We start from the raw sequence: 26,713 nt of genomic DNA, 5'->3' as shown, positions 1-26,713 counted from the left end.
TACACATAACAATAACAGAATATTTTAGTTCTCAGTGTTTATTATGATTTTAGTAGCAAAGCAGAATAATAAAATCTAAATGAGGTAAACTCCCAGCAGAGCCCCAAGTCCGATGGGTTTATCCTCTGGTGTGTTGATGTTAATGTGTTGATGTTCTCCGTATCCACAGCCAGAATGATTTTGCAGTGCATTGTGATCGAACAGGTTTCCTGTTATATTCATCAGAGGGTGAAGTCTGTGAATCCCAAAAAATAGTAATTATACAGATGATTAACAAAACATGCACACAACAGAATTCATAGCTTGGTTTTTGTGTTGAATGTGAATGAAAAATCCTGTTTTGATAATGACCTATGGGATATTCATTGAAATGGTAAGGGAGGACGATGGTAAATGCGAACTGCATAACATACCAATACCAATTGACATACCTTTGTCAAAAGCGAGCTGTTCAGTCATCTGCACGCAATACAGCTAGACTTCAACATATTCTTATAGACTACATATTCTTACCTCTTTGATGATTGATATCCATTGAATTGTGTCCATTTTCTGTTTTAGAAAGATTGGCACACATATGAAAAGACAGATGGTATTATCATAAAACAATATACATTTAGATCATACAAGGGACAAACCTTAAGTGAAAAATGTAAAGATCTCAATTTAAGGTAAGTGCCTGCACCTGTTGTCCTTTCAAATCGAAATGTTTCAGTTGGGCAGTTAGGTTCCTGCAAGAACCCCCAACTAAGAAGGTTCCTCGATGAACCCCACCTCCGATGGGATTCTTCAAAGAACCTTTTGGGAGCCATTTTCAGTGCTAAGAACCCTAAGATTCTTCAAAGAATTTTGAGGATCTTAGAAGAACCCATGTTGAACCCATACTTTTTAGAGTGTAATAAAAACCTAAATGGCCTTACTCCTGAAAAAAATGATTGAGCCGTATAAGCTGAAGTGGATTCGGCCCGATTACCATTAGCTGGAGCCCAGAGTAATATGATTCTGCCGGACTCTGGAAATTCTCAGCCCGCATGAAGCCACCCAAGTCCGAGTCCATTCCGAGTCCCCTGTATCTCAAACGGAATACGCCAGAGCCCAGCGTGTTGACTGGGTACAGTATGCCATGACACCCTAACCCGGCTTGGTGCGCTCTGCCAGCTGTTGTTTACCAAGTGTGCTACGCTGAATCATGCAAACCCTGTTGAAAAAGAACATTACTCAAATTGTAATAATTGTAATGGTTCTAGTGTCTTATATGCAATGGGTGCATGAACCACAAACACTATGCACATGTTAATATAGATTGGTGTCTATTACTTGAGTAGTATTTAGATAACTGGTCAGTAGTTCAATCAGATTTCAACCAAAAAACAGATATCAACCAAAATAAGACGTATTTCTCATGGCGTCAAAAATACGGAATGAAAAACATGTGTGGTTATAAGACGTCTCGACCAGAAGTAAAATACATCTTTATCAGGTTGTATGCCCACTGGGTGAGGGGCGGAGTAGGAAGTAACTGAACAGGTTGTTTTGAACAATATATTTTTGAAACAGGAAAATGTACACATTTACATCGCATTTAAAACATAATCCATGAATTATATAATATATATATTTTTAAATGTTTTTGGGACCAATCCCAATCACAACACTCTAATTGGCGAGCCGCCACTGCTCAGTGGTTGAACTTGACATTTTTGCCAACCTGTGAGGTGAGATCAAAAGGTTGCCTATATAAGTAGGCTAGTAGGCCTAAGGAATATAATAGTATAGAATTCTTTCAAGAAATTAGTAGTATGCTACAACATTTAATTTCATGTTCCTTAAGGCCTAGATAATGTTTTTATGGGCTACTATGATAAAGTAAGACAGTGGAAACAATGGCCTTATGGCATTTCACAGGTTTATCCTTCAAAAATCATTAAATTGTTGAAATGACCCATCAAATATATTCTACGGAGCCTTTAAATAATATGGTTTATTTAGGCTACTCCTGAGAAGTGACAGAAAACTATTGACAACGTAAAGTCATCAAAACCAAAATGTAATGACCATCCATGAGATGGACAGGACTAAGATGAAACTGTTATCTAGCTGACAGACGGCTGACAGGGATCTTGACTGAGTTGTCTTCAGCCAGGCTGAGTACTTGCTGGCCCTAGTATACACTCCGGGTCTTTTAGGCAATCCGCAGGCATCCCCAAAACTTGTCACGCCAACAATGTAGAATTTTTCCTGATCCTCACTGAAGCACTGGAGTGGGCCTCCACTGTCTCCCTTCATAATGCAGTGAAAACAGAGTGTGTTCATGGTATTATCATGGAGAACACAACTTTATTCTAATGGACTATGTCCCAAATGGAACCCTATTTTCCATGAGCTCTGGTCAAAAGTAGTGCAGTATAAAGGGAATTGTGTGCTATTTTGGACACAGACATAATGGCCACCTCACCTGACATGTGTCGACCACCCCGGTCTCAGAGCCACCACAGATCATGCCATTCTTGATGTAACCGTTGTACCAGTCGATCCGGTTACAAGTATTTTGCTCAAACAGCTCCACCTCAGCTTCTTGCAGTGTGTCCATTGGCTTTCCTAAAGAGATACCAGACACACATTGTTCCAAGATGGCGTAGCAGTAAGACGTGTGTGTTTGTCTTTGTCTTATCCCGTGTTTTATCCCGTGTAAATAGCCAGTCTTTTTCGTATATATCTTAATCTCACTTCCTATCTACGAACTAAATATACTTTCCTGCAACCCGCCTCACCCAATGTGGTACGGATCTGCTGTTTTTATTCCTTATAACTGGAACTTCCATCAGGAGCTAGCCAGCTAACTAGCTACTAGTCTTTGTTAGCCACGGCTAGCGGTTTTCACTTTTTTCTCGGTCATCAGCCAGCCAGCCAGCCTTAGCTCAGACAACACTTGCCTGTCTGCACAGCGCGATATCAACCCAGAGCATATCGGACTGCTTCTCTCTACCACATCACCGGATTCCTGCCGCTCTGGATCATTAAACCGGATCATCGCAGCTAACTAGCTGCAAACGAGTGGCTACTGTTAACTAACGCCTCTGTCCCGAAGCAAGCACCAGCTAGCCTCGAGCTAGGCCCATATACCAGCTAATTCTAGGGCTACAATACCTCCTTTTCCAATTGGCCTGGACTCTTTATTGTCGACACGGAGCCCCGCTGATCCATCACGACTGGACTGCCGACGTGATCGGCCGATGTGGTCTCAACAGGCTATTATGTTACGATGTCGCCGAACAACCATCTACTAGCCCCGGCCCGCTAGCTTTTCTGAACGCTGTGGCACCCTGACTCACCTATTGTTGGTCTTTTGACCCTATGATCACTCGGCTACACAGCTGATGCCCCCTGGACTGTTTCAATAACACGGTACCTCATTTTGTTTACCTGTCGGCCCCAGCCTCGAACTCAGGTCCTGTATGTACCTAACTGACCTTTCATCGCCATTTACCTGTTGTCTTAGCTCTCCTGATCAACACCTTTGTTTGCTTTATGCCTCTCTCTAATGTCAGTATGCCTTGTCTACTACTGTCTTGGCTAGTTCTTACTGTTTTATTTCACTGTAGAGGCCTCAGCCCCGCTCAAAATGCCTTAGATAGCTCTTTTGTCCCACCCCACACACATGCGGAGACCTCAATGGGCTTAACTGGTGCCTCCAGAGACGAGACCTCTCTCATTGTCACTCAACGCCTAGGTTTACCTCCACTGTACTCGCAACCTACCATACCATTCATTGTCTGTACATTATGCCCTGAATCTATTCTACCACGTCCATAACTCTGCTCCTTTTATTCTCTGTCCCCAACGCACAAGACGACCAGTTCTTATAGCCTTTAGCCGTACCCTTATCCTACTCCTTTGTTGTTCCTCTGGTGAAGTAGAGGTTAACCCAGGCCCTGAAGCCCCCAGTTCCGCTCCTATTTCCCAGGCACTATCATTTGTTGACTTCTGTAACCGTAAAAGCCTTGGTTTCATGCATGTTAACATCAGAAGCCTCATCCCTAAGTTTGTTTTATTCACTGCTTTAGCACACTCCGCCTACCCTGATATCCTAGCCGTGTCTGAATCCTGGCTTAGGAAGGCCACCAAAAATTCCATCCCCAACTACAACATTTTCTGCCAAGATAGAACTTCCAAAGGGGGTGGAGTTGCAATCTACTGCAGAGATAGCCTGCAGAGTTCTGTCATGCTGTACAGGTCTCTGCCCAAACAGTTCGAGCTTCTACTTTTAAAAATCCACCTTTCCAGAAAAAAGTCTATCACTGTTGCCGCTTGTTATAGACCCCCCTCAGCCCACAGCTGTGCCCTGAACACCACATGTGAATTAATTGTCCCCCATTTATCTTCAGAGTTTGTACTGTTAGGTGACCTAAACTGGGATATGCTTAACACCCCGGCCGTCCTACAATCTAAGCTTGATGCCCTCAATCTTACAGAAATGATCAAGGAACCTACCAGGTACAACCCTAAATCCGTAAACACGGGCACCCTCATAGATTTCATCCTGACCAACCTGCCCTCTAAATACACCTCTGACGTCTTCAACCAGGATCTCAGTGATCACTGCCTCATTGCCTGCGTCCGTAATGGCTCCGCGGTCAAACGACTACCCCTCATCACTGTCAAACGCTCCCTAAAACACTTCAGCGAGCAGGCCTTTCTAATCGACCTGGCCCGTGTATCCTGGAAAGATATTGACCTCATTCCATCAGCAGAGGATGCCTGGTTATTCTTTAAAAGTGCTTTCCTCACCATCTTAAATAAGCATGCCCCATTCAAAAAATGTAGAACGAAGAACAGATATAGCCCTTGGTTCACTCCAGACTTGTCTGCCCTTTACCAGCACAAAAACATCCTGTGGCGTACTGCATTAGCATCGAATAGCCCCCGCGATATGCAACTTTTCAGGGAAGTTAGGAACAAATAGACACAGGCAGTTAGGAAAGCAAAGGCTAGCTTTTTCAAACAGAAATTTGCATCCTGTAGCTCTAACTCCCAAAAATTCTGGGACACTAAAGTCCATGGAGAATAAGAGCACCTCCCAGCTGCCCACTGCACTGAGGCTAGGAAACACTGTCACCACTGATAAATCTACGATAATCGATCATTTCAATAAGCATTTTTCTATGGCTGGCGATGCTTTCCACCTGGCTATCCTTACCCCGGTCAACAGCTCTGCACCCCCCACAGCAACTTGCCCAAGCCTCCCCCATTTCTCCTTCACCCAAATCCAGATAGCTGATGTTCTGAAAGAGCTGCAAAATCTGGACCCCTACAAATCAGCTGGGCTAGACAATCTGGACCCTTTCTTTCTAAAACTTTCTGCTGCAATTGTTGCAACCCCTATTGCTAGTCTGTTCAACCTCTCTTTCATATCGTCTAAGATCCCTAAAGATTGGAAAGATGCCGCGGTCATCCCCCTCTTCAAAGGAGGAGACACTCTAGACCCAAATTGTTAAAGACCTATATCTATCCTACCCTGCCTTTCTAAAGTCTTCGAAAGCCAAGTTAACAAACAGATCACCGACCATTTCAAATCCCACCGTACCTTCTCCGCTATGCAATCTGGTTTCCGAGCGGGTCATGGGTGCACCTCAGCCACACTCAAGGTCCTAAAAGATATCATAACCACCATCGATAAAAGACAATACTGTGCAGCCATCTTCATCGACCTGGCCAAGGCTTTCGACTCTGTCAATCACTGCATTCTTATCGGCAAACTCAACAACCTTGGTTTCTCAAATGACTGCCTCGCCTCATTCACCAACTACTTCTCAGATAGAGTTCAGTGTGTCAAATCGGTGGGCCTGTTGTCCGGACCTCTGGCAGTCTCTATGGGGGTTCAATTTCTTGGGCCGACTCTTTTTTCTGTATACATCAATGATGTCGCTCTTGCTGCTGGTGATTCTCGGATCCACCTCTACGCAGACGACACCATTCTGTATAATTCTGGCCCTTCTTTGAACACTGTGCTAACAAACCTCCAGACGAGCTTCAATGCAATACAACACTCCTTCCGTGGCCTCCAACTGCTCTTAAATGCAAGTAAAACTAAATGCATGCTCTTCAACCGATAGCTGCCCGCACCCGCTCGCCAGTCCAGCATCACTACTCTGGACGGTTCTGACGTAGAATATGTGGACAACTACAAATCTACAAATACCTAGGTGTCTGGTTAGACTGTAAACTCTCCTTCCAGACTCACATTAAGCATCTCCAATTCAAAATTAAATCTAGAATCGGTTTCCTATTTCGCAACAAAGCATTCTTCACTCATGCTGCCAAACATACCCTCGTAAAACTGACTATTCTACCGATCCTTGACTTCGGCGATGTCATTTACAAAATAGCTTCCAACACTCTACTCAGCAAATTGGATGTATTCTATCAGTGCCATCCGTTTAGTCACCAAAGCCCCATACACTACCTACCACTGCGACCTGTATGCTCTCGTTGGCTGCACTCGCTTCATATTCATCGCCAAATCCACTGGCTCCAGGTCATCTATAAGTCTTTGCTAGGTAAAGCCCCGCCTTATCTCAGCTCACTGGTCACCATAGCAGCACCCACCCGTAGCACGCGCTCCAGCAGGTATATTTCACTGGTCATCCCCAAAGCCAACTCCTAATTTGGCCGCCTTTCCTTCAAGTTCTCTGCTGCCAATGACTGGAACGAATTGCAAAAATTACTGAAGCTGGAGTCTTATATCTTCCTCACTAACTTTAAGCATCAGCTGTCAGAGCAGCTTAACAATCATTGCACCTGTACACAGCCCATCTGTAAATAGTCCACCCAACTACCTCATCCCAATATTGTTATTTATGTTTTTGCTCCTTTGCACCCCAGTATCTCTACTTCCACATTCATCTTCTGCACATCTATCACTCCAGTGTTTAATTGCTAAATTGTAATTATTTTGCCACTGCGTCCTATTTATTGCCTTACCTCCCTAATCTTACTACATTTGCACACACTGTATATAGATTTTTCTATTGTGTTATTGACTGTACGTTTGTTTATCCCATGTGTAACTCTGTGTTGTTTGTGTCGCACTGCTTTGCTTTATCTTGGCCAAGTCGCAGTTGTACTGTAATTGAGAACTTGTTCTCAACTGGCCTACCTGGTTAAATAAAGGTGAAATAAAAATAAATAAAAAACATGCTGTATTCACCTACTGCTAAATTCAACATTCAGCACTGTTATACCCTTGTAGCCTGGTCCCAGAAATGTTTATGCAATCATGTCAACTCCTTGTCATGCATGACAAGGAGTGGCATAATGGCACAAACAAACTGGTACCCAGGCTAAGGCTCTTAACACCTAAACTTCTCTTCATCCAGGGGTGCTGCATTGTGGTTGACCCTGTTGTCCTCTCAAATGGATGTGTTTGTGTTATACGGGGGGTTGAGAGCAGAGCAGGAGGCCAGTTTCCGATGTTACAGTTTGATTAATAACGGTTATATTGTATCATATTGTATTGTCATTTTCTAATAGATCCCACACAAACCTTTGAAAGAAGTGCTGCCCCAACCACTGACGAAACACTGGTTGAGGTTTAAGTCGAACTCCTCCATCTCGTCTTCCACTGTACAGACAGGCTGGACAAAGTCTGTGTACTCCAGTGGAGAGCTGAGACGCATAAGAGCTATGTCGTTGGAGTAGCTGGGGTGGTGGAACTTCTCATGGACTCTGACCTCCACAACATAGCGGCGCTGGGAGTACCGCCCTGGTTCTGTTAGCACGTTGAGTCCTGCCACCACGCGCAGACTGGACATCCTATGGGGTCTGGGTGCAGCAAAAGCAGTTGGGGGGTTAAACAACACAAATGATTATTTTGAGCAGAAGAGTATCAGCAGCTTTTTCCATTGTTTACTGACTAGAAGGAAAAAGGCAATATTGAACGATAAGAAAGTATGTATCTGTCACTGCAATGTAATTTATAAGTTAAATATTTTTGTCTTATTAAGCCTATACGCAATTTAAGAAAATATTTTTGATCAGTGACACTTTCAATGATGTATCTCAAGTGATTGTAGCCTACCTGTTTGGCTTTATCTTTTTGCATGTATGATTAGGCATGGTGATGGCTGGGTAGCCTATTTAGATTTAATATAGGCTATTCATGTGATTTATTTCTTGTTGGTTATATAGATGACTCACGGAACGATAGTGAAGCAGTGTGCAGCGGTGAGCACCCAGTGGCTGTTGAGGATGGTCCCGCCACAGAGGTGCCAGGACCTCACCTGCACGCTGACCTGCCAAGGCCATGCACCCAAAGGTGCATTGCGCCCTCCAACAACACGTGACCCTCCTGGAGCGTCCGCCAACGGCCGCTGTCCGCAAGCTGTCATCACCATCGCAGAATAATGGAAATGTAGGATGTAAATGTAAGTTTCAGTTGAAAGTTATGCAGGTCAAGCATGCGCACTAATGATTACATATGAAACTGATTATCACAGTAGGCTGAGTATGGCAAAAGTAAACACCCTTTACTCTGCTTATCATAATCGGTGTAAGGTCAAAATCAAAGTAAACATACACTGATTAAAACACCTGTTTTTCTGATTAAAACACCTGGTTTCGAATTATTAGGACATGTGCACGATTTATTCGGCGTTCCAGCGGTATATTTAATCTGCGCATGTGCTAGCACCGATAGCACAAGCCTCCCTCAGTAGGCTGGAATCAGCTTTCGCGTCATCGTTTATTGGCAACATTTAGCGCGCTCGTTGCGCACAAGTCTCTTCATGATACATCTGGTATTGATCTAGGACTTACTTCCTTGTGCTGAAACTTCAGATAACAATACGCTTATGGACAGGGCACATTGTAAAAAGATTCCAAATGTCCTAACGTCCATCTTTATGTGAGGAAAATGTAGGTGGACTAAACTGGCAGGTGGATTGGTGGAACTCCAATCATTGATTGATTGATTCATGTATTGTTCCAAAGCAAAAAGGTGTCGGCTTTGTGACGTAATAAAAAGTTTGGTCACCTTTTTTTTTTTTTTTTTTACTGTAGGCTATGTGTGAGGTCACTTATCAATAACTAGGGACTGGGATAATGTTGGTACCGGCTATCATAGGCTACAATATAATTTCAGATTTTGCATATAATTATTTGCAACGAATTTTAGGCCCAATTTACGCAGTGTCTCATGTCATCACTGTAGCCCACATCAATAGCCTAATTAATGATCACGTACAGACAGTAAAACATTATTGTATGCCAACAACTCATTAGGCTACATTGGCCACGATGTAGGTCTACAGTAGCCTAAACGGCATATCATCCATCATAAATCTTACAAGACTGGAAAAGTGGTCCACAACGGTGGTCCACAATATCAGCTGATATGGCTCATTCAGTTGCTGTGCCTGTGCTGAACACCCTACAGGCTAGTATTTTTTAACTATTTCACCTCTTGTCGAGGTATTTGAACAAAAGTTAGATAACAATTCACCTCTTTATTTTGTTAACATGTACAGTAGGCCTGTTTTTGACGCACAAATGAATGGTGGTGGTGTCACTGATTTCTTCAGTAAAATGCATTTGCCGACACTCCCTTACATTTCTGCTGAGTGTCATCAATTATGCAGCCAGGGTAGCTGCAAGCACTGAGAGGTAGCAGCAACAATATGACGACAACCCCAGTTTCTCCCGAATCTTTTCGACATCTGCAGCCGAGCAACGCCTTTCTGGGTTCCTTGTAATGCTTATAAAGTAGGTCAATTCTTAGCTTTTTCTAAAATGGTTGCATGTTTTGATGAATTGGTTGGTTCTATAGTCTGTCAATAACCTGATAAAAATGTCGCAGAGCCGCTCTCTGACCAGCATCTTTTTTTTTGCTTGAATTGGCTGGCTGCCTTAGCCTCAACCTGATTCCCGTAATATTTAAGCTTAATCGATATATTGCTAATATCCTTCACTGAGCTAGCCATAATATTGTTCAGACAAATAGGAACAATTATAAGGAGAAGACGATGGCCACAATTTTGACAGCTTCAAAACTCAATGATTTAATTTTTAAATTTTTTATTATGATTATCAAACAACAATGTATGATTTTGTGCTTAAATTGTATTTCATTTCGTGGTAGTTATGACACGCTGCAAATATTGGCCAAACGAATGTATGGTAATGGGCGCCAGTAGCCTGACGAGTTCATTCTCTCCCCCACCTTCCCCCAAAAATGCTCATCAATCTAATCGAGCCTATTCTAACATTTAGGGGTGTTTTCTCTGGTGCCAGAGCCTTTGAAACTATGCTGCTATCCTTCACGAGTCTTTTTCATCAACCTTTCATCTCAAAATTGATCATCAAAGCAAGAACCTTACAACCATTGTAATTTCGTTGCATACACTTAGCCTGGTATCGATCAGGTGGTCTACATGGCTTTACGGGTGTGGTAGCCTACACATCTCCTTCCTTCAATTGGAGCCGACTTTAGGACTATGCAGCGCGTAAAACGCTCAGAATGTCCTAGAAACATTGAATTACCGGAGAAAAGGATGGAGAACTATATATTTTTCCTGAGTCTACTATGTTGATGGCGATAAGGTAGGACTATGTATTCGAGATGGGACATTTTGCACGGTGGGAAAATATAACCGCCTAAAATCCTAACATAGAAACCACCCACTGCAGCATTTCGTTGTGTTTCTTAGGCTGTGATGGGCCGCACTTTTGGGTAGGCTGGTGCTAAACGCGTACATTGCAATATCTGTGCACGATGGTTAATTTGTCGTATTATGTACAGTATATCTACAAACCGACTTTGTGATAAGATTGGCAACGGTAGAATGATCGATATAAAAACACACGTTTTGTTATACATCATAACATTCAGTGGTACTCGATTGACGGTGTTTCGCCTATTACTCCTCCCGTGAAAATCAGATTAGATAACAACGATACACTAAACTAGTGTGCATGTCTTTGGCAGGGAGACTGCTGTCATTGAGTTTGTAGTAAACAATAGTAGCCTGAAATTGATAGGGCCATCGACTGCCAGGAATATGGCAGGTTCTGGTGCAACCCACTGAGATCTGCCTGCTTCGTTACAGAATATAGATTGCCATTTGCCATCATACCATGTCGCCGAATGTGTATCCTAGGCTATATTTGGAAAATGTTTGTCATTATGTGAAGTAAGGACATTTGAATTAGCCTAAGGCCATTTGGCCACGGGTTTACCTGTGAGTCACCGTCGTTAACAGCAAGAGCTGCATGGCGCTTTCTGTATACTCTGTCTAAGATGGTTACATAAAACTAGGCCGGTGCACCGCCACCGGATGAAAGAAAATGACAGAAAAATTGTTAATTTCGTATTATGTCCCACTGGGTCCAAGCAAGAATATAATATGAGGGATGGTTGCTATCGAAGGTATGCTGATGCATAGGCTAGCCTAATCTTACATTAGCCAGTGTGGTAACATTTACGGAGTTAAGTAAACGCTGTAGCCTAAAAAAACGTAATGTGCATTTTGATATTGCTTGTGTTTGTTTAATCAACGGAACATATTCCATTATCGGATTATACGACACCTGCAGCCCCATATCCCTGTTAGTATTAATGTAGCCTATGACTTTAGACTCATGGCCTGCATCCTAAGATCCATTTCTGCCCAAATATCTTGTCCTGTTATCATTAACGCCCCAATACAATACTTTTCCGGAGTAAAGCAATCAAAGAAAAAGAGTGTGCATGTTGATATTGTATTCAGAAGGCATTTTTTTACAAGATATTTGAGCCACTACTCTCGCTTGCCTCTATCGATCTCATGGTGCTGAAATGGGACAGCGCCCGTGAGCAGCGCGAGACGAGGGAGAGAGAACTGCATTCCACTCCCTTTCCCTTCTTTCTTTTATCTCTGATTTTAGGCTGCAGTATTGTTGCTGTTCTAGCCTGTTAGAAGTGTTTCGAGCTGCCTGTAAGGTTGGTTACGTTGTCAATCCCTGTGTTTAGTTATATTGTGCCAATGCAAACAACACAGTTATACAACAAGCTCTACAGTGGACGAGCATTCAGTGTGAGGACAAACACTGACATTTACTGTTTTATCGTTGGTTGAATTTAATATTTAATTTGAAATCGTGAGATTTATACAACGTTATTCATTGCAATATGTTAGCGGGATGTTTCGATATTTGCAGGTTTATACATGATAAATGATAGGCCCATTTTGGATGTAGGGTTCATCCTCCCCAGACCTTGGTTCAGAGGTTAGATGAACCCTCTACAGAATATGTAGGCTATAGATGTATAATTTGTCGTTTGTGTGAATTGTCCTTATACGAGTATACCAGACCTGTACTCTGGACAGCTTGATGACATGAGCTCGAGAGTCACAAAAACGTTAAGAATATTCACTTCAAACATTGATGACGGGCAGTTTGTGTGTGTGTGCGTGCGTGCGTGCGTGCGTGTGAGAGAGAGAAAGAAATTGCACTTTGACTGAAGTCATATCATAGAGAAACATTGTATGTTGTTGAATAGTGATTGTGGTCGTGTTTAGAAATGGTCTTTAGACAGATGCCCCAACATGATTATGTACTAGTCATGTGCAGTACCCTATTATGTGAGGGTGGTATATGGGAACTGGATCTACCAGCAACTGAATTTGTGCTGTAATATTGATATTTTTTCAATGAAATTGAAAGCAAAGGTACAGGTATACTGTATTGGGAGCCCACAATACTTACTGTAAAACAGTGCCAATGTAATGAGGAATGTAAATTAAAGTTCCTGTAGTGTATTAGCTTGTGGGATTAGACTGTGTAGCGTATTAGTGGGATTAGACTGTGTTGTGTATTAGTGGGGTTAGACTGTGTTGTGTATTAGTGGGATTAGACTGTGTAGCGTATTAGTGGGATTAGACCATGTAGCGTATTAGTGGGATTAGACTGTGTAGCGTATTAGTGGGATTAGACTGTTTAGCGTATTAGTGGGATTAGACTATGTAGCGTATTAGTGGGATTAGACTGTGTTGTGTATTAGTGGGGTTAGATTTGAGTGTAGTAGTGGTATTATACTGTGTTGTGTATTAGTGGGATTAGACTGTGTTGTGTATTAGTGGGATTAGACTGTGTAGCGTATTAGTGGGGTTAGACTGTGTTGTGTATTAGTGGGATTAGACTGTGTTGTGTATTAGTGGGATGAGACTGTGTTGTGTATTAGTGGGATGAGACTGTGTTGTGCATTAGTGGGATGAGACTGTGTTGTGCATTAGTGGGATGAGACTGTGTTGTGTATTAGTGGGGTGAGACTGTGTTGTGTATTAGTGGGGTGAGACTGTGTTGTGTATTAGTGGGGTGAGACTGTGTTGTGTATTAGTGGGGTGAGACTGTGTTGTGTATTAGTGGGATGAGACTGTGTTGTGTATTAGTGGGATGAGACCATGTAGCGTATTAGTGGGATTAGACTGTGTAGCGTATTAGTGGGATTAGACTATGTAGCGTATTAGTGGTATTATACTGTGTAGATTATTAGTGGGATTAGACTGTGTTGTGTATTAGTGGGATTAGACTGTGTTGTGTATTAGTGGGGTTAGATTTTAGTGTACTAGTGGTATTATACTGTGTAGATTACTAGTGGGATTAGACTGTGTAGTGTATTAGTGATATTAGACTATATAGTGTATTAGTGGGATTAGACTGTGTAGTGTATTAGTGATATTAGACTATATAGTGTATTAGTGGGATTAGACTGTGTAGTGTATTAGTGGGATTAGACAGTAGTGTATTAGTGGGATTAGACTGTGTTGTGTATTAGTGGGATTAGATTGTGCAGTTTATTGGTGGGATTAGACTGTGTAGTGTATTAGTGAGGTTAGATTTGAGTGTATTAGTAGTATTATACTGTCACTTTGACTGAAGTCATATCATAGAGAAACATGTCACGACCGTCGTATGAATAATTGGACCAAGGCGCAGCGTGAGTAGAGTTCCACATTTTAATGATAGTGAAACTTCCAAAACAACAAAGATATAACGATCGTGAAATACGTAGCGCACATAGGCACTCATACAAAACAATATCCCCCATAGCAGGTGGGAAAAAGGACACACTAAATATGATCCCCAATTAGAGGTAACGATCATCAGCTGCCTCCAATTGGGAACCATACACACACACCAACATAGAAATATACTACCTAGAAACCCCCCTAGTCATGCCCTGACCTAAAACACCATAGAGAACCCCGAGGGCTCACTATGGTCAGGGCGTGACAAAACATTGTATGTTGTTGAATAGTGATTGTGGTCGTGTTTAGAAATGGTCTTTAGACAGATGCCCCAACATGATTATGTACTAGTCATGTGCAGTACCCTATTATGTGAGGGTGGTATATGGGAACTGGATCTACCAGCAACTGAATTTGTGCTGTAATATTGATATTTTTTCAATGAAATTGAAAGCAAAGGTACAGGTATACTGTATTGGGAACCCACAATACTTACTGTAAAACAGTGCCAATGTAATGAGGAATGTAAATTAAAGTTCCTGTAGTGTATTAGCTTGTGGGATTAGACTGTGTAGCGTATTAGTGGGATTAGACTGTGTTGTGTATTAGTGGGGTTAGACTGTGTTGTGTATTAGTGGGATTAGACTGTGTAGCGTATTAGTGGGATTAGACCATGTAGCGTATTAGTGGGATTAGACTGTGTAGCGTATTAGTGGGATTAGACTGTTTAGCGTATTAGTGGGATTAGACTATGTAGCGTATTAGTGGGATTAGACTGTGTTGTGTATTAGTGGGGTTAGATTTGAGTGTAGTAGTGGTATTATACTGTGTTGTGTATTAGTGGGGTTAGACTGTGTTGTGTATTAGTGGGATTAGACTGTGTTGTGTATTAGTGGGATGAGACTGTGTTGTGTATTAGTGGGATGAGACTGTGTTGTGCATTAGTGGGATGAGACTGTGTTGTGCATTAGTGGGATGAGACTGTGTTGTGTATTAGTGGGGTGAGACTGTGTTGTGTATTAGTGGGGTGAGACTGTGTTGTGTATTAGTGGGGTGAGACTGTGTTGTGTATTAGTGGGATGAGACTGTGTTGTGTATTAGTGGGATGAGACCATGTAGCGTATTAGTGGGATTAGACTGTGTAGCGTATTAGTGGGATTAGACTATGTAGCGTATTAGTGGTATTATACTGTGTAGATTATTAGTGGGATTAGACTGTGTTGTGTATTAGTGGGATTAGACTGTGTTGTGTATTAGTGGGGTTAGATTTTAGTGTACTAGTGGTATTATACTGTGTAGATTACTAGTGGGATTAGACTGTGTAGTGTATTAGTGATATTAGACTATATAGTGTATTAGTGGGATTAGACTGTGTAGTGTATTAGTGATATTAGACTATATAGTGTATTAGTGGGATTAGACTGTGTAGTGTATTAGTGGGATTAGACAGTAGTGTATTAGTGGGATTAGACTGTGTTGTGTATTAGTGGGATTAGATTGTGCAGTTTATTGGTGGGATTAGACTGTGTAGTGTATTAGTGAGGTTAGATTTGAGTGTATTAGTAGTATTATACTGTCACTTTGACTGAAGTCATATCATAGAGAAACATGTCACGACCGTCGTATGAATAATTGGACCAAGGCGCAGCGTGAGTAGAGTTCCACATTTTAATGATAGTGAAACTTCCAAAACAACAAAGATATAACGATCGTGAAATACGTAGCGCACATAGGCACTCATACAAAACAATATCCCCCATAGCAGGTGGGAAAAAGGACACACTAAATATGATCCCCAATTAGAGGTAACGATCATCAGCTGCCTCCAATTGGGAACCATACACACACACCAACATAGAAATATACTACCTAGAAACCCCCCTAGTCATGCCCTGACCTAAAACACCATAGAGAACCCCGAGGGCTCACTATGGTCAGGGCGTGACAAAACATTGTATGTTGTTGAATAGTGATTGTGGTCGTGTTTAGAAATGGTCTTTTGACAGATTCTCCAACATGATTATGTACTAGTCATGTGCAGTACCCTATTATGTGAGGGTGGTATATGGGAACTGGATCTACCAGCAACTGAATTTGTGCTGTAATATTTATATTGTTTCCTTACAGTTACACATCCCATAGTCTGTTGTGGTCTGTTGCCAGGTAGGTCTCTTTTGTTCTCTGCTTGCACAGAGATTCATGACACGGCACATTTCTATACTACCACTTTACTACTGTACTATTACCATAATACTGTTGTATTTTATACATTTTGCCAAGCATGGTTAGCATGGAGTGTGATAGTGAAAAACTTGCCATTATAGAAGTAGATGGCAGGCAAAAAAAATAATTAGATTCTATGCTTGCCATACCTAAACAATATTCGTTTTTTATACTGCATTTTTTATACTGCACTCTTAGAAAATAAGGTGCTATCTAGAACCTAAAAGGGTTCTTCGGCTGTCCACATTTTTTCTTGTTCCAGGCAGAACGCTTTCCACAAAGGGTTCTTTATGGAACCCAATAGGGTTCTACCTGGAACCAAAAAGGTTCTACCTGGAACCAAAAAGGGTTTTTCTAAGAGTGTGATGCTAATGATAATATCCTTTCAGCATTCATTATTGTTACAGTAAGAGCAGCGCCTCTTTCTAAAGATCTAACTCAACTGAATATACAGTACCAGTCAAAAGTTTGGACACACCTACTCATTCAAGGCTTTTTCTTCATTGTTTCTATTCTCTACATTGTAGAATAATAGTGAAGACATCAAAACTATCAAATAGCACATATGGAATCATGTAGTAACCAAAATAGTGTTAAACAAATCAAAATATATTTTACCCACACAACACCATAGAAAGAGGCGAGGCTCTGCCATCTGCCTGGTACAGTTGAAACCAGGATTCATCCATGAAGAGCACCCTTCTCCAGCGTGCCAGTGGCCATTGAAGGTGAGCATTTGCCCACTGAATCCGGTTACGACGCCGAACTGCAGTCAGATCAAGACCCTGGTGAGGACAACGGACACGCAGATGAGCTTCCCTGAGACGGTTTCTGACAGTTTGTGCAGAAATTCTTCTTTGTGCAAACCCACAGTTTCATCAGCTGTCCAGGTTGCTGGTCTCAGATGATCCCGCAGGTGAAGAAGCTGGATGTGGAGGTCCTGGGCTGGCGTGGTTACACGTGGTCTGCGGTTGTGAGGCCAGTTGGACATTCTGACAAATTTTCTAAAATATTTAGATTTAAATAATTTATCAGATACTCCTTTTCTGAGCGACTTACAGTAGAGAGTGCATACATTTAATATTTTTCCGTACTGGTCCCCCGTGGGAATCGAACCCCCTGGCGTTGCAAGCGCAATGCTCTACCAACTGAGCAACATAGAACTAAAACAACGTTAGAGACAGCTTATGGTAGAGATATTAACATTAAATTATCTAGCAACAGTCAGCATGCCAATTGCACGCTCCCTCAAAACTTGAGACATCTGTGGCTTTGTGTTGTGTGACAAACTGCCTTTTATTGTCCCCGGCACAAGGTGCACCTGTGCAAGGATCTTACTGTTTAATGAGCTTCTTGATATGCCATACCTGTCATGTGGATGGATTATCTTGGCGAAGGATACATGCTCACTAACAGGGAGGTAAACAAATTTGTGCACAAAATGTGAGAGAAATAAGCTTTGTGTGCCTATGGAACATTTCTGGGATCTTTTATTTCAGCTCATGAAACATGGGACCAACACTTTACATGTTGCATTTATATTTTTTGTTCAGTATATATATTTAATTTAATGTCCTTTTCTATAACTGTTCTGTACTTCATCTGTTCTGTACTACATTTTATGTGGACCCCAGGAAGAGTAGCTTCTGCATGTGCAGTAGCTAATGAGGATCCTAATAAACAAAACTAAATAAACTAACATCCCAGGCCTGAATCAACCACACATTTTATGCAAGTTACGGCATCAGTATCTTCAATTGATAACGAGCACAAATAATCTACAGTTGAAGTCGGAAGTTTACATACACCTTAGCCAAATACATTTAAACTCAGTTTTTCACAATTCCTGACATTTAATCCTAGTAAAAATTCCCTGTCTTAGGTCAGTTAGGATCACCACTTTATGTTAAGAATGTGAAATGTCAGAATAGTAGTAGAGAGAATGATTTATTTCAGCATTTATTTATTTCATTACATTGCCAGTGGGTCAGATGTTTACATACACTCAATTAGTATTTGGTAGTATTGCCTTTAAATTGTTTACCTTGGGTCAAACATTTAGGGTAGCCTTCCACAAGCTTCCCACAATAAGTTGGGTAAATTTTGGCCCATTCCTCCTGACAGAGCTGGTGTAACTGAGTCAGGTTTGTAGGCCTCCTTGCTCGCACACACTTTTTCAGTTCTGCCCACACATTGTCTATAGGATTGAGGTCAAGGCTTTGTGATGGCCACTCCAATACCTTGACTTTGTTGTTCTTAAGCCATTTTGCCACAACTTTGGAAGTATGCTTGGGGTTTTTGTCCATTTGGAAGACCCATTTGCGACCAAGCTTTAACTTCCTGACTGATATCTTGAGATGTTGCTTCAATATATCCACATAATTTTCCTGCCTCATGATGCCATCTATTTTGTGAAGTGCACCAGTCCCTCCTGCAGCAAAGCACCCCCACAACATGATGCTGCCACGCCCGTGCTTCACGGTTGGGATGGTGTTCTTCGGCTTGCAAGCCTCCCCCTTTTTTCTCCAAACATAACGATGGTCATTATGGCCAAACAGTTCTATTTTTGTTTCATCAGACCAAAGGACATTTCTCCAAAAAGTACAATCTTTGTCCCCATGTGCAGATGCAAACCGTAGTCTGGCTTTTTTGTGGTGGTTTTGGAGAAGTGGCTTCTTCCTTGCTGAGCGGCCTTTCAGGTTATGTCGATATAGGACTAGTTTTTACTGTGGTAATAGATACTTTTGTTTCTGTTTCCTCCAGCATTATTCACAAGGTCTTTTGCTGTTGTTCTGGGATTGATTTGCACTTTTCGCACCAAAGTACGTTCATCTCTAGGAGATGAGCGGTATGACGGCTGCGTGGTCCCATGGCGTTTATACTTGCGTATTATTGTTTGTACAGATGAATGTGGTACCTTCAGGCGTTTGGAAATTGCTCCCAAGGATGAACCAGACTTGTGGAGGTCTACAATTTTTTTTCTGAGGTCTTGGCTGATTTCTTTTGATTTTCCCATGATGTCAAGCAAAGAGGCACTGAGTTTGAAGGTAGACCTTGAAATACATCCACAGGTACACCTCCAATTGACTCAAATTATGTCAATTATCCTATTAGAAGCTTCTAAAGCCATGACATCATTTTTTGGAATTTTCCAAGCTGTTTAAAGACACAGTCAACTTAGTATATTTAAACTTCTGACCCATTGGAATTGTGATACAGTGAATTATAAGTAAAAAAATCTGTCAGTAAACAATAGTTGGAAAAATGACTTGTGTCATGCACAAAGTAGATGTCCTAACCAACTTGCCAAAACGATAGTTTGTTAACAAGAAATGTGTGGAGTGGTTGAAAAACGAGTTTTAATGACTCTAACCTAAGTGTATGTTAACTCCCGACTTCAACTGTATGTGAGCAATACACTCATTTGTATTTTCTTCCAATACAATATTCATGGAGCTAGCGTTATATATTTTAATAAAATACATGGTGTCCTCTACAGCATTTAAAGCCTTTGTCCCCAAAGCACCCTGTTTCCTATAGTCCACTACTTTTGACCAAGACCCATAGGGCTGTGTAAACTATTGTATGTAGGGAATAGGTTGCCATTTGGATTGCGACTCGTGATCTAACCTACTTGTTATATCTATAATACATGAAAGCCGTTGACTCATATTTGTTCTGTCGTTCTACATCTGTAGTGTCTCAAAATAGCAGCATCGTTATTTGATGTTTTAGTTGGTGTTTTTAGTTTGATGATCTCACCTTTTTAACCGTTATCTCTCGTTCAGTGTTAGCGTATCTGGGTCCCGCCCCAAATGGCACCCTATTCCCTATATAGTGCACTGCCTTTGACCATGACCCATAGAGCTCTGTACAGAAGTAGTGCACTATATAGGAAATAGAGTGTTATTTGGGACATATCCTGTGTTATTTCTTCTTCTGTCAAGTCCGGACTGTACTGGTCCATTTCTGCGACGGCTCTGCTGTGAGAGAACTTGAAAGATCTTCTCTTGCTCTGAAGCTTTTCTTTACCGTAGAAAAAACAGGGAGAGAGTACTTGCGTCCAAAATGGCACCCTATATAGTATTTGGCTCAAGAGTAACGGGGGTGCCATCTTGGATTCACATAAAGTGTAACGCTAAATATTACTTCTCCAAATCCAGTTCATATACATACATCTTGCTGTTATGATATCCATGTATGATATTTACAAACATTTCAAAATCATTCAAACTATTAAATATTTAATGCCTTGTATTTTCAAGAGAAGACTATGAAAATCACAAGGGCCTCAACAATAGGACAGCCCATTTCTACAGTCTAATCTGCTCTGATGTTCTTTGGGCTCTGCTTCCTCAACTCTCTTGCTCTTTTGAAGGAAACAGGCACCACTCACTCTTGTGCATATTACCTTCGAATGCTCTTGTGATTTTTGGTTTCACCTTGATTCATCTTTTGTTGAGCACCTTCTATTACCCTTCTAACTCTGCTCTCTTGGCTCATTTGTTCTTCTTTACTCTCTCTCATTCCCCCAGAGCTGGTTTCAGTGGATGGTACAATACTTAAAGACCAAGTAGCTACAGGATGACAACATGGCTGCACCCCTTATGGCACCACCAGGACCTGACAGCTTTAAATATTTTACCGCGGAAACATTGGCTAACATCGAGCTCCGGATCAACGAGGAGAAGAACAAACCGCCGCCAAAACAGGACAGCAGTCACCGTGACGACGACGATGACAACAAACCCAAGCCCAATGGCGACCTGGAGGCTGGGCGGAATCTGCCCTTCATCTATGGCGACATCCCTCCTGGAATGGTGGCAACACCACTGGAGGATCTGGACCCTTTCTACCAGGCTCAGAAAGTAAGTGACAAAACACACGCCTCCTCCTTATCTCTATCCTCCATCACAGACCGACAGACACACACACACACACATCCTTGGCCTTGCTTTGTCACCTTACATCACAGATATAGTAAGAGGAATAAGTGCTGTCATGTGACTAAGATTGTATTACATTTTTTTAACAATCACTTTGGCTAATTTCAGAACCTTGTGGTAATTTTTCAAAACTCTATACACAAAACTCAAAACGGTCATCACTTTTAACACAGGCTGTCCAATGTTCAAAACATTGCATTGTGCATTCATATCTTTAAAAGAAACCTTGTACTTGCAGAATCGTTGGTTCAAATAACTCATTTATCATGAAATACCATAGGAACATTCATTTAGATCACCCACACACAAGATACCGATAGTTTCACTGTGTAGTTGTTCGTACAATCATTAAATATTGTAGTACAAAATATGTGATACGTTTCATTATGGTACTACATGTAAATACATCACTGTAAAAGGACTAATAGAGAGAATACTACAGACACAGTGGAATCATTGAACAAAATATGACATTTATTGATGAAATACATTAAAATCACAACATAGGATTCTTTGAATCAAAGCAAAAAGAAAATAATTACAGTAAAACGTCAACTGCAGTGTTCCTCACCTGGCTTACTGTAAAAAGCAGAACAAAGGATTGATTACTGTACTTCTATATTTCCATCAACCCTGTCTTGTGGATTTGGCCACAGGTTCTCATCCACATCACAATGGATGTTTTCATTAGCCAAACATCCTGGGAAGAATCTTCGGGCATGGCGAATCCAGGCCCGACAGTGGTCTGCCGTGATGTCATTGCATGTGTCATCCATGGCCTGGAGAAGGGTGGCTTGTTTGTGAGGGCGGCTATCATATACCTTCCACCTCCATGTGGAGAAAAATTCCTCAATCAGGTTAAGGAAAGGAGACTATGGGTGTAAGTACAGGGTGGTAATTTGTGGATGGGTCTGAAACCATGCTTGCACCATTTGAGCATGGTGGAACCTGACATTATCCCACACAATGACATAGGTCACACCATCAGCTCTACAGACCTGATTTAGCTCATCAAGGAAGGTTACAAAGAGACCTGCATTATATGATCCAATATGAGGTCTGCGTCCCACCACACCATTTTCCGATATAGCCGCACTACGTGGTGATGTTGGCCCCACGCTGTCCAGGTACTTGGATGGTTGCCCGCTGGTCAATGAAATTCCGACCTCTCCTCCTTGTCTTGGCCAGGTTGAAGCCTGCCTCATCCAAGAAGAGGAATTTGTGATGGTTTTTGTCAGCATCCAGCTCCATCACCCTCTAAAAATTCATTTTGGAAAGAGAATTACTGATTACAATGATGTAGAATTTTGGGGGAATTTTTCACAACAGGCATCTTGCTTCACTGTCTGCATTTCTTTTCAAAAGGCACACGGTATAGCTGTTTTAGAGACACCTGGTGCCCTTTCAGCATGCGTGCAATAGTCGGCAAACTTATGGCTTCCACATTGTTGAACATGTCATCATTGTCCATGATGGGCTGCCGAATTTCTGTAAGGCGAATATCATTTCTGTCCCGAACCAAATTGACCGCAGCCTGTTCTTGTTGGTTAGTCAGAATTTTGCCTCCGTCTCCCCTATTTGGCCTAGTCTCAATTCTTCAGGGAAAATGACAGTAAGAACACATTTAGTCACATCACCTACTCTGTGGTACACATTGGCATGCAGTATACAGTCATTTGACAATTGAGAGTAGCCTAATGTTTAGTGCATGCTGAAGACTTACTGGTTCTCATTGCGGAAAGTTGATCTTCTGAGGTTTGGTTGAATCATTGTAGCTGCCTCAGTCGTCATTGTCATGATTTACGACATGGTCTACAACTATTGCTCTGATTTCATTGGACACTCTTTGCTGTTGCTGCCGCGGTCTTGGTCCGTGTCCTCTACCACGTTCCCCCACACCTCTCAGACGAGGCCCACAACCACCTCTCAGAAGGGGTGCTTGTCCCCTGCCTTTCCTTTCACCACCACGTCTTCCTCCTCCCACTGCTTGACCTCTATTGTGACCTGGATCACCTGTTGTGACCTGGATCACCTGTTGTGACCTGGATCACCTGTTGTGACCTGGATCACCTGCTCGCTCCATGTTATCGCTATGTTGTTGTAGGGGGATACCACTCATTTCACAATATACACTCGTACCACAATGTGAAATCTAATCATCAGTAACGAGTTGGCAGTATTGGAAAAGCAATTACAAGGGCCTGCATACACTCACTGGCCACTTTATTAAATACACCTGCATGTTAACGCAAATAGCCTGCTCCTTCGTACAGCGAATCATGTGGCTGCCTGCAACTTAATATATAGAGTATATAGAGTAGAGAGCTTTAGATGTTGTTTGACCAAACATTAGAACGGGCAGATGCGTAATCTAAGCAACTTTGACCGTGGTATGATTGTTGGTGCCACACATGGTGGTTCCAGCATCTCAGAAACAGCTGCCCTCCTGGGATTTTCACGCACTACAGTCTCTAGAGTTTACAGAGAATGGTGCGATAAACAAAACACATTCAGTGAGCGGCAGTTCTATGGGCAAAAACACCTTGTTAATAAGAGAGGTCAGAGGAGAATGTTCAGACTCATTCAAGCTAACAAAGGCCACAAATGCTCAAATAACAGCCGTTTAAAACAGTGGTGTGCAGAAGGGCATCTCTTAACGTACAACTCCGTGAATAATTCAGGCTGTTGAGGAGGCAAAAGGGGATCCTACCCAGCACTAGATAGGTGTACCTAATAAAGTGGCCGGTTAGTGTACAGTAATGTGAAATCTGAAAACATGGTCTGGAAAAGTGGTACATGGGACCATAGAAACAGTGTCTGATAAAGAATGATGATGAAATATTACATCCATAGATAATGTAGTCCAATTGGTTCATGTTCCACGTTAATTGGTGTCAATGGATCTCGTTATCCTGAAACTTTCATGATCTACACATGGAATATTGTTTGTCAGTTTCCACAAAACTATGCAACAGTTACTTATCATTTTGAGCAGTTGTATCAATTGATAATTAGATCATTGTAATGAAATTAATAGACGTCCATCTCAGATGTAATGTGTGAATTGCATTTTGAAATGGTAATACTTTAATGTTAAGTTGTGTCATTTTGAACAGGTGCTTTTAGTTCAATGAACAAATTATCTTAGCTTTGTGTATTGTATCCAAGCAATTGGAAAAAGTGTTTAAAAAAAAAAAAAAAAAAAAAAAAAGTGCATTTTGATCATTGGTTGTGAGTTTTGTGTCTAGAGTTTAAAAAAAGGTGCACTTTGATCAGTTTTGTGTCTAGAGTTTTGAAAAATGACATCAAGATGCTGAAATTAGTGCCAAAGTGATTGTAAAAACACCTGTAAGGAACAGGAAAAACAGTGATTCTAATGATAGACCGTCTTCTGAAGATCAATATGGAAAGGCTTTCCCAAAAAACATCCCAATTCATTTAATGCAGTGGGCTAAATCAGTTTCTTGGTAGTCTTAAACAGATCTTCTTTGGAGCAAAAGTATACACCTCACCCACATGGTTATGGGCTTAAGAAAAATAAACAATACACTTGTCAGATATAAAGTTGAAATGTAATACATTTCGAGTTTGCATCCCAATATTACACTATACATCACAGAAGACTGAAATAAAGACTGAAATAACTAAAAATACCGGATTTTTGGAGGCTTTTTAAAAATAATGTTAATTAATTATGAAATTATGAAAAATATTAATAACATCCCCCCCACGAGGCCAATAGGTATTTTGACTGCAGGAAAGGGTTGTGGGCCTCCCGAGTGGCGCAGCGGTCTAAGTCACTACAGATCCAGGTTCGATCCCGGGCTGTGTCGCAGCCGGCTCAGACGCACAATTGGCCCAGCGTCGTCCGGGTTAGGGGAGGCTTTGGCCGGCCTGGATGTCCTTGTCCCATCGCGCTCTAGCGTCTCCTGTGGCGTGCCGGGCGCATGCACGCTGACACGGTCTCCAATTGTACGTTGTTTCCGCCGAAACATTGGTGAGGCTGGCTTCCGGGTTAAGCGAGCAGTGTGTCAAGAAGCGGCTCGGCAGGGTCGTGTTTCAGTGGAAAAGGGCTACATCTTAACTAGCGTATGCCTACCTGTCAGAATTATTATTTACATCAATCCAGTGGCCATTTGTTTTGAAAATCTCATGTGTCCCACAGAAACAGCACTAACCAAACGGTGCTAGGTGCCTGCACAGTTGAATTAAAAGTGGTCTCCTGATGTTGTTTAAGCATTGTTGTGGACTTAGATCATATTTTGTTGTTTTTCTGTTAAAAAGTGTGACACTGAGAGCGGAACCCCCCCAAATGAAAAAAATCTGGATTTTTGACAAAGTTGACGGTCTCAGTTCTGCATTTCACCAGCAGGCTGATACCAAAATGAAGACACTCATTCAGAGGCTGTAGTGTAGTTAGTATGTGTTAATAATTCCATATCTGGCCATGTCTTATCACTTTAAATTCTTATTTCTTCTTATTTCATGTTTTCATTCCATTATTAGCCTATTTGCATAGTACAGCTTCAGTGGACCTGACTGAAAGACCAATGTGGGATTGATCATTTTAGGTCATTCATAGTGTATGTCACTGTTTGTCATATCATTTTTCACACAGGGCACCGTTCTGTCGCCGTGGGGGCCTTTTAGACATTTTGGGGCAATATTATAGTATACCCACTTCTCCAGGTACCACTACACCACTGTTCATAACCAGGGGTGAAAGTTAGGCGGTATGGTCCGGTACGGCGTCCCGGCAAAATAAATAGTGGGGGCCATACCAGTAAAACATGAGCCTATCACAATAATGAAACCAAAATGTCAAGAAAACTGTGGGCTACTAGACCATTATTTATCATTACTGCATGTCAGAGGCATGACAAAGACTCCTAAATGCGACATTGTTCAACGAGAACACTGACATTTTGCCAAGGCAGAGATGATTGGCCGAAACCGAGACAGTGGAGGTATTAATTCTGGCCTAATGACAATCTCCAAATGTCATTACACTTTTTGGCGTTTTGTGTAACAGATGTCTCTTTCCATTCACCACTTTGTTTGGAGGCTGGTAATATGTTGAGGGTGGATGACCGTGTGCAGGTCACCTAGTAAAAGGAGCCCTGTGAAGTGATTGACAATCATATGAAAACATAATGACTGATTGCGTTTATGCCACAAGAAAAGGTCATGCATTTTAAAAGTGACATTTTTGTTGTTGTTTATGACTAGGCCCACAGAGATGCTATTGAATTAATAGCGATTTTAAATATAATTTTATGATTAGGCCCCACGGCCGGCCCGCCCATTAGGCAGGATTAGGCAGCCGCCTATAGCAGCAGTTTGACAAGGGCGGCATTTTCCGAGCTAAACTGACCAAGACGCACCTCCAACAATACATACCTCACATTATTCTGCCCCAAAACAATGATAGCTTCTCTCAGTGGCATTAGGGCTATACAGATGAGCGCTGATGCCGCCATATGATAAGCAGTGCCTACTTTGCCAAAGGCTGTAAAATATTTAGCTTGTCCATGCCCAGCG

The 26,713-nt window shown here is 41.7% G+C and overlaps 2 protein-coding genes across 4 annotated transcripts in view; one reads left to right on the top strand and one right to left on the bottom strand.

Moving 5' to 3' along the window:
• Positions 1–1,957: 1,957 nt before the first annotated feature.
• On the bottom strand, positions 1,958–8,558 carry LOC139557759 (transmembrane protease serine 12). The gene is made up of 4 exons (XM_071372922.1): positions 8,197–8,558; positions 7,544–7,821; positions 2,456–2,598; positions 1,958–2,280 (listed from the first exon to the last, which is right to left on the bottom strand). Exons 1-4 carry the CDS (start codon positions 8,391–8,393, stop codon positions 2,035–2,037), a joined length of 864 nt encoding a protein of 287 aa, XP_071229023.1. The 5' UTR covers positions 8,394–8,558; the 3' UTR covers positions 1,958–2,034.
• A 1,049-nt stretch (positions 8,559–9,607) lies between these two features.
• Positions 9,608–26,713, top strand: part of LOC139557758 (sodium channel protein type 8 subunit alpha-like) — a 122,499-nt gene continuing 105,393 nt past the window's right edge. For 2 of the 3 annotated variants that reach the window (XM_071372921.1, XM_071372919.1), the window contains exons 1-2: positions 9,608–9,759; positions 20,762–21,094. In XM_071372921.1, coding sequence (XP_071229022.1) covers positions 20,819–21,094 — 276 coding nt within the window. In that variant the 5' untranslated portion in view covers positions 9,608–9,759; positions 20,762–20,818. Of the gene's footprint in view, positions 9,760–10,253; positions 10,597–20,761; positions 21,095–26,713 lie in introns of those variants that run through there. The other variant, XM_071372920.1, reaches the window with a different exon arrangement.

The sequence above is a fragment of the Salvelinus alpinus genome, chromosome 28 (genome assembly GCF_045679555.1).
Source record: "Salvelinus alpinus chromosome 28, SLU_Salpinus.1, whole genome shotgun sequence".
NCBI lineage: Eukaryota > Metazoa > Chordata > Actinopteri > Salmoniformes > Salmonidae > Salvelinus > Salvelinus alpinus.
Note: the sequence above shows the minus strand (reverse complement) of the source record. Positions and strands in the feature narration are given on the sequence as shown.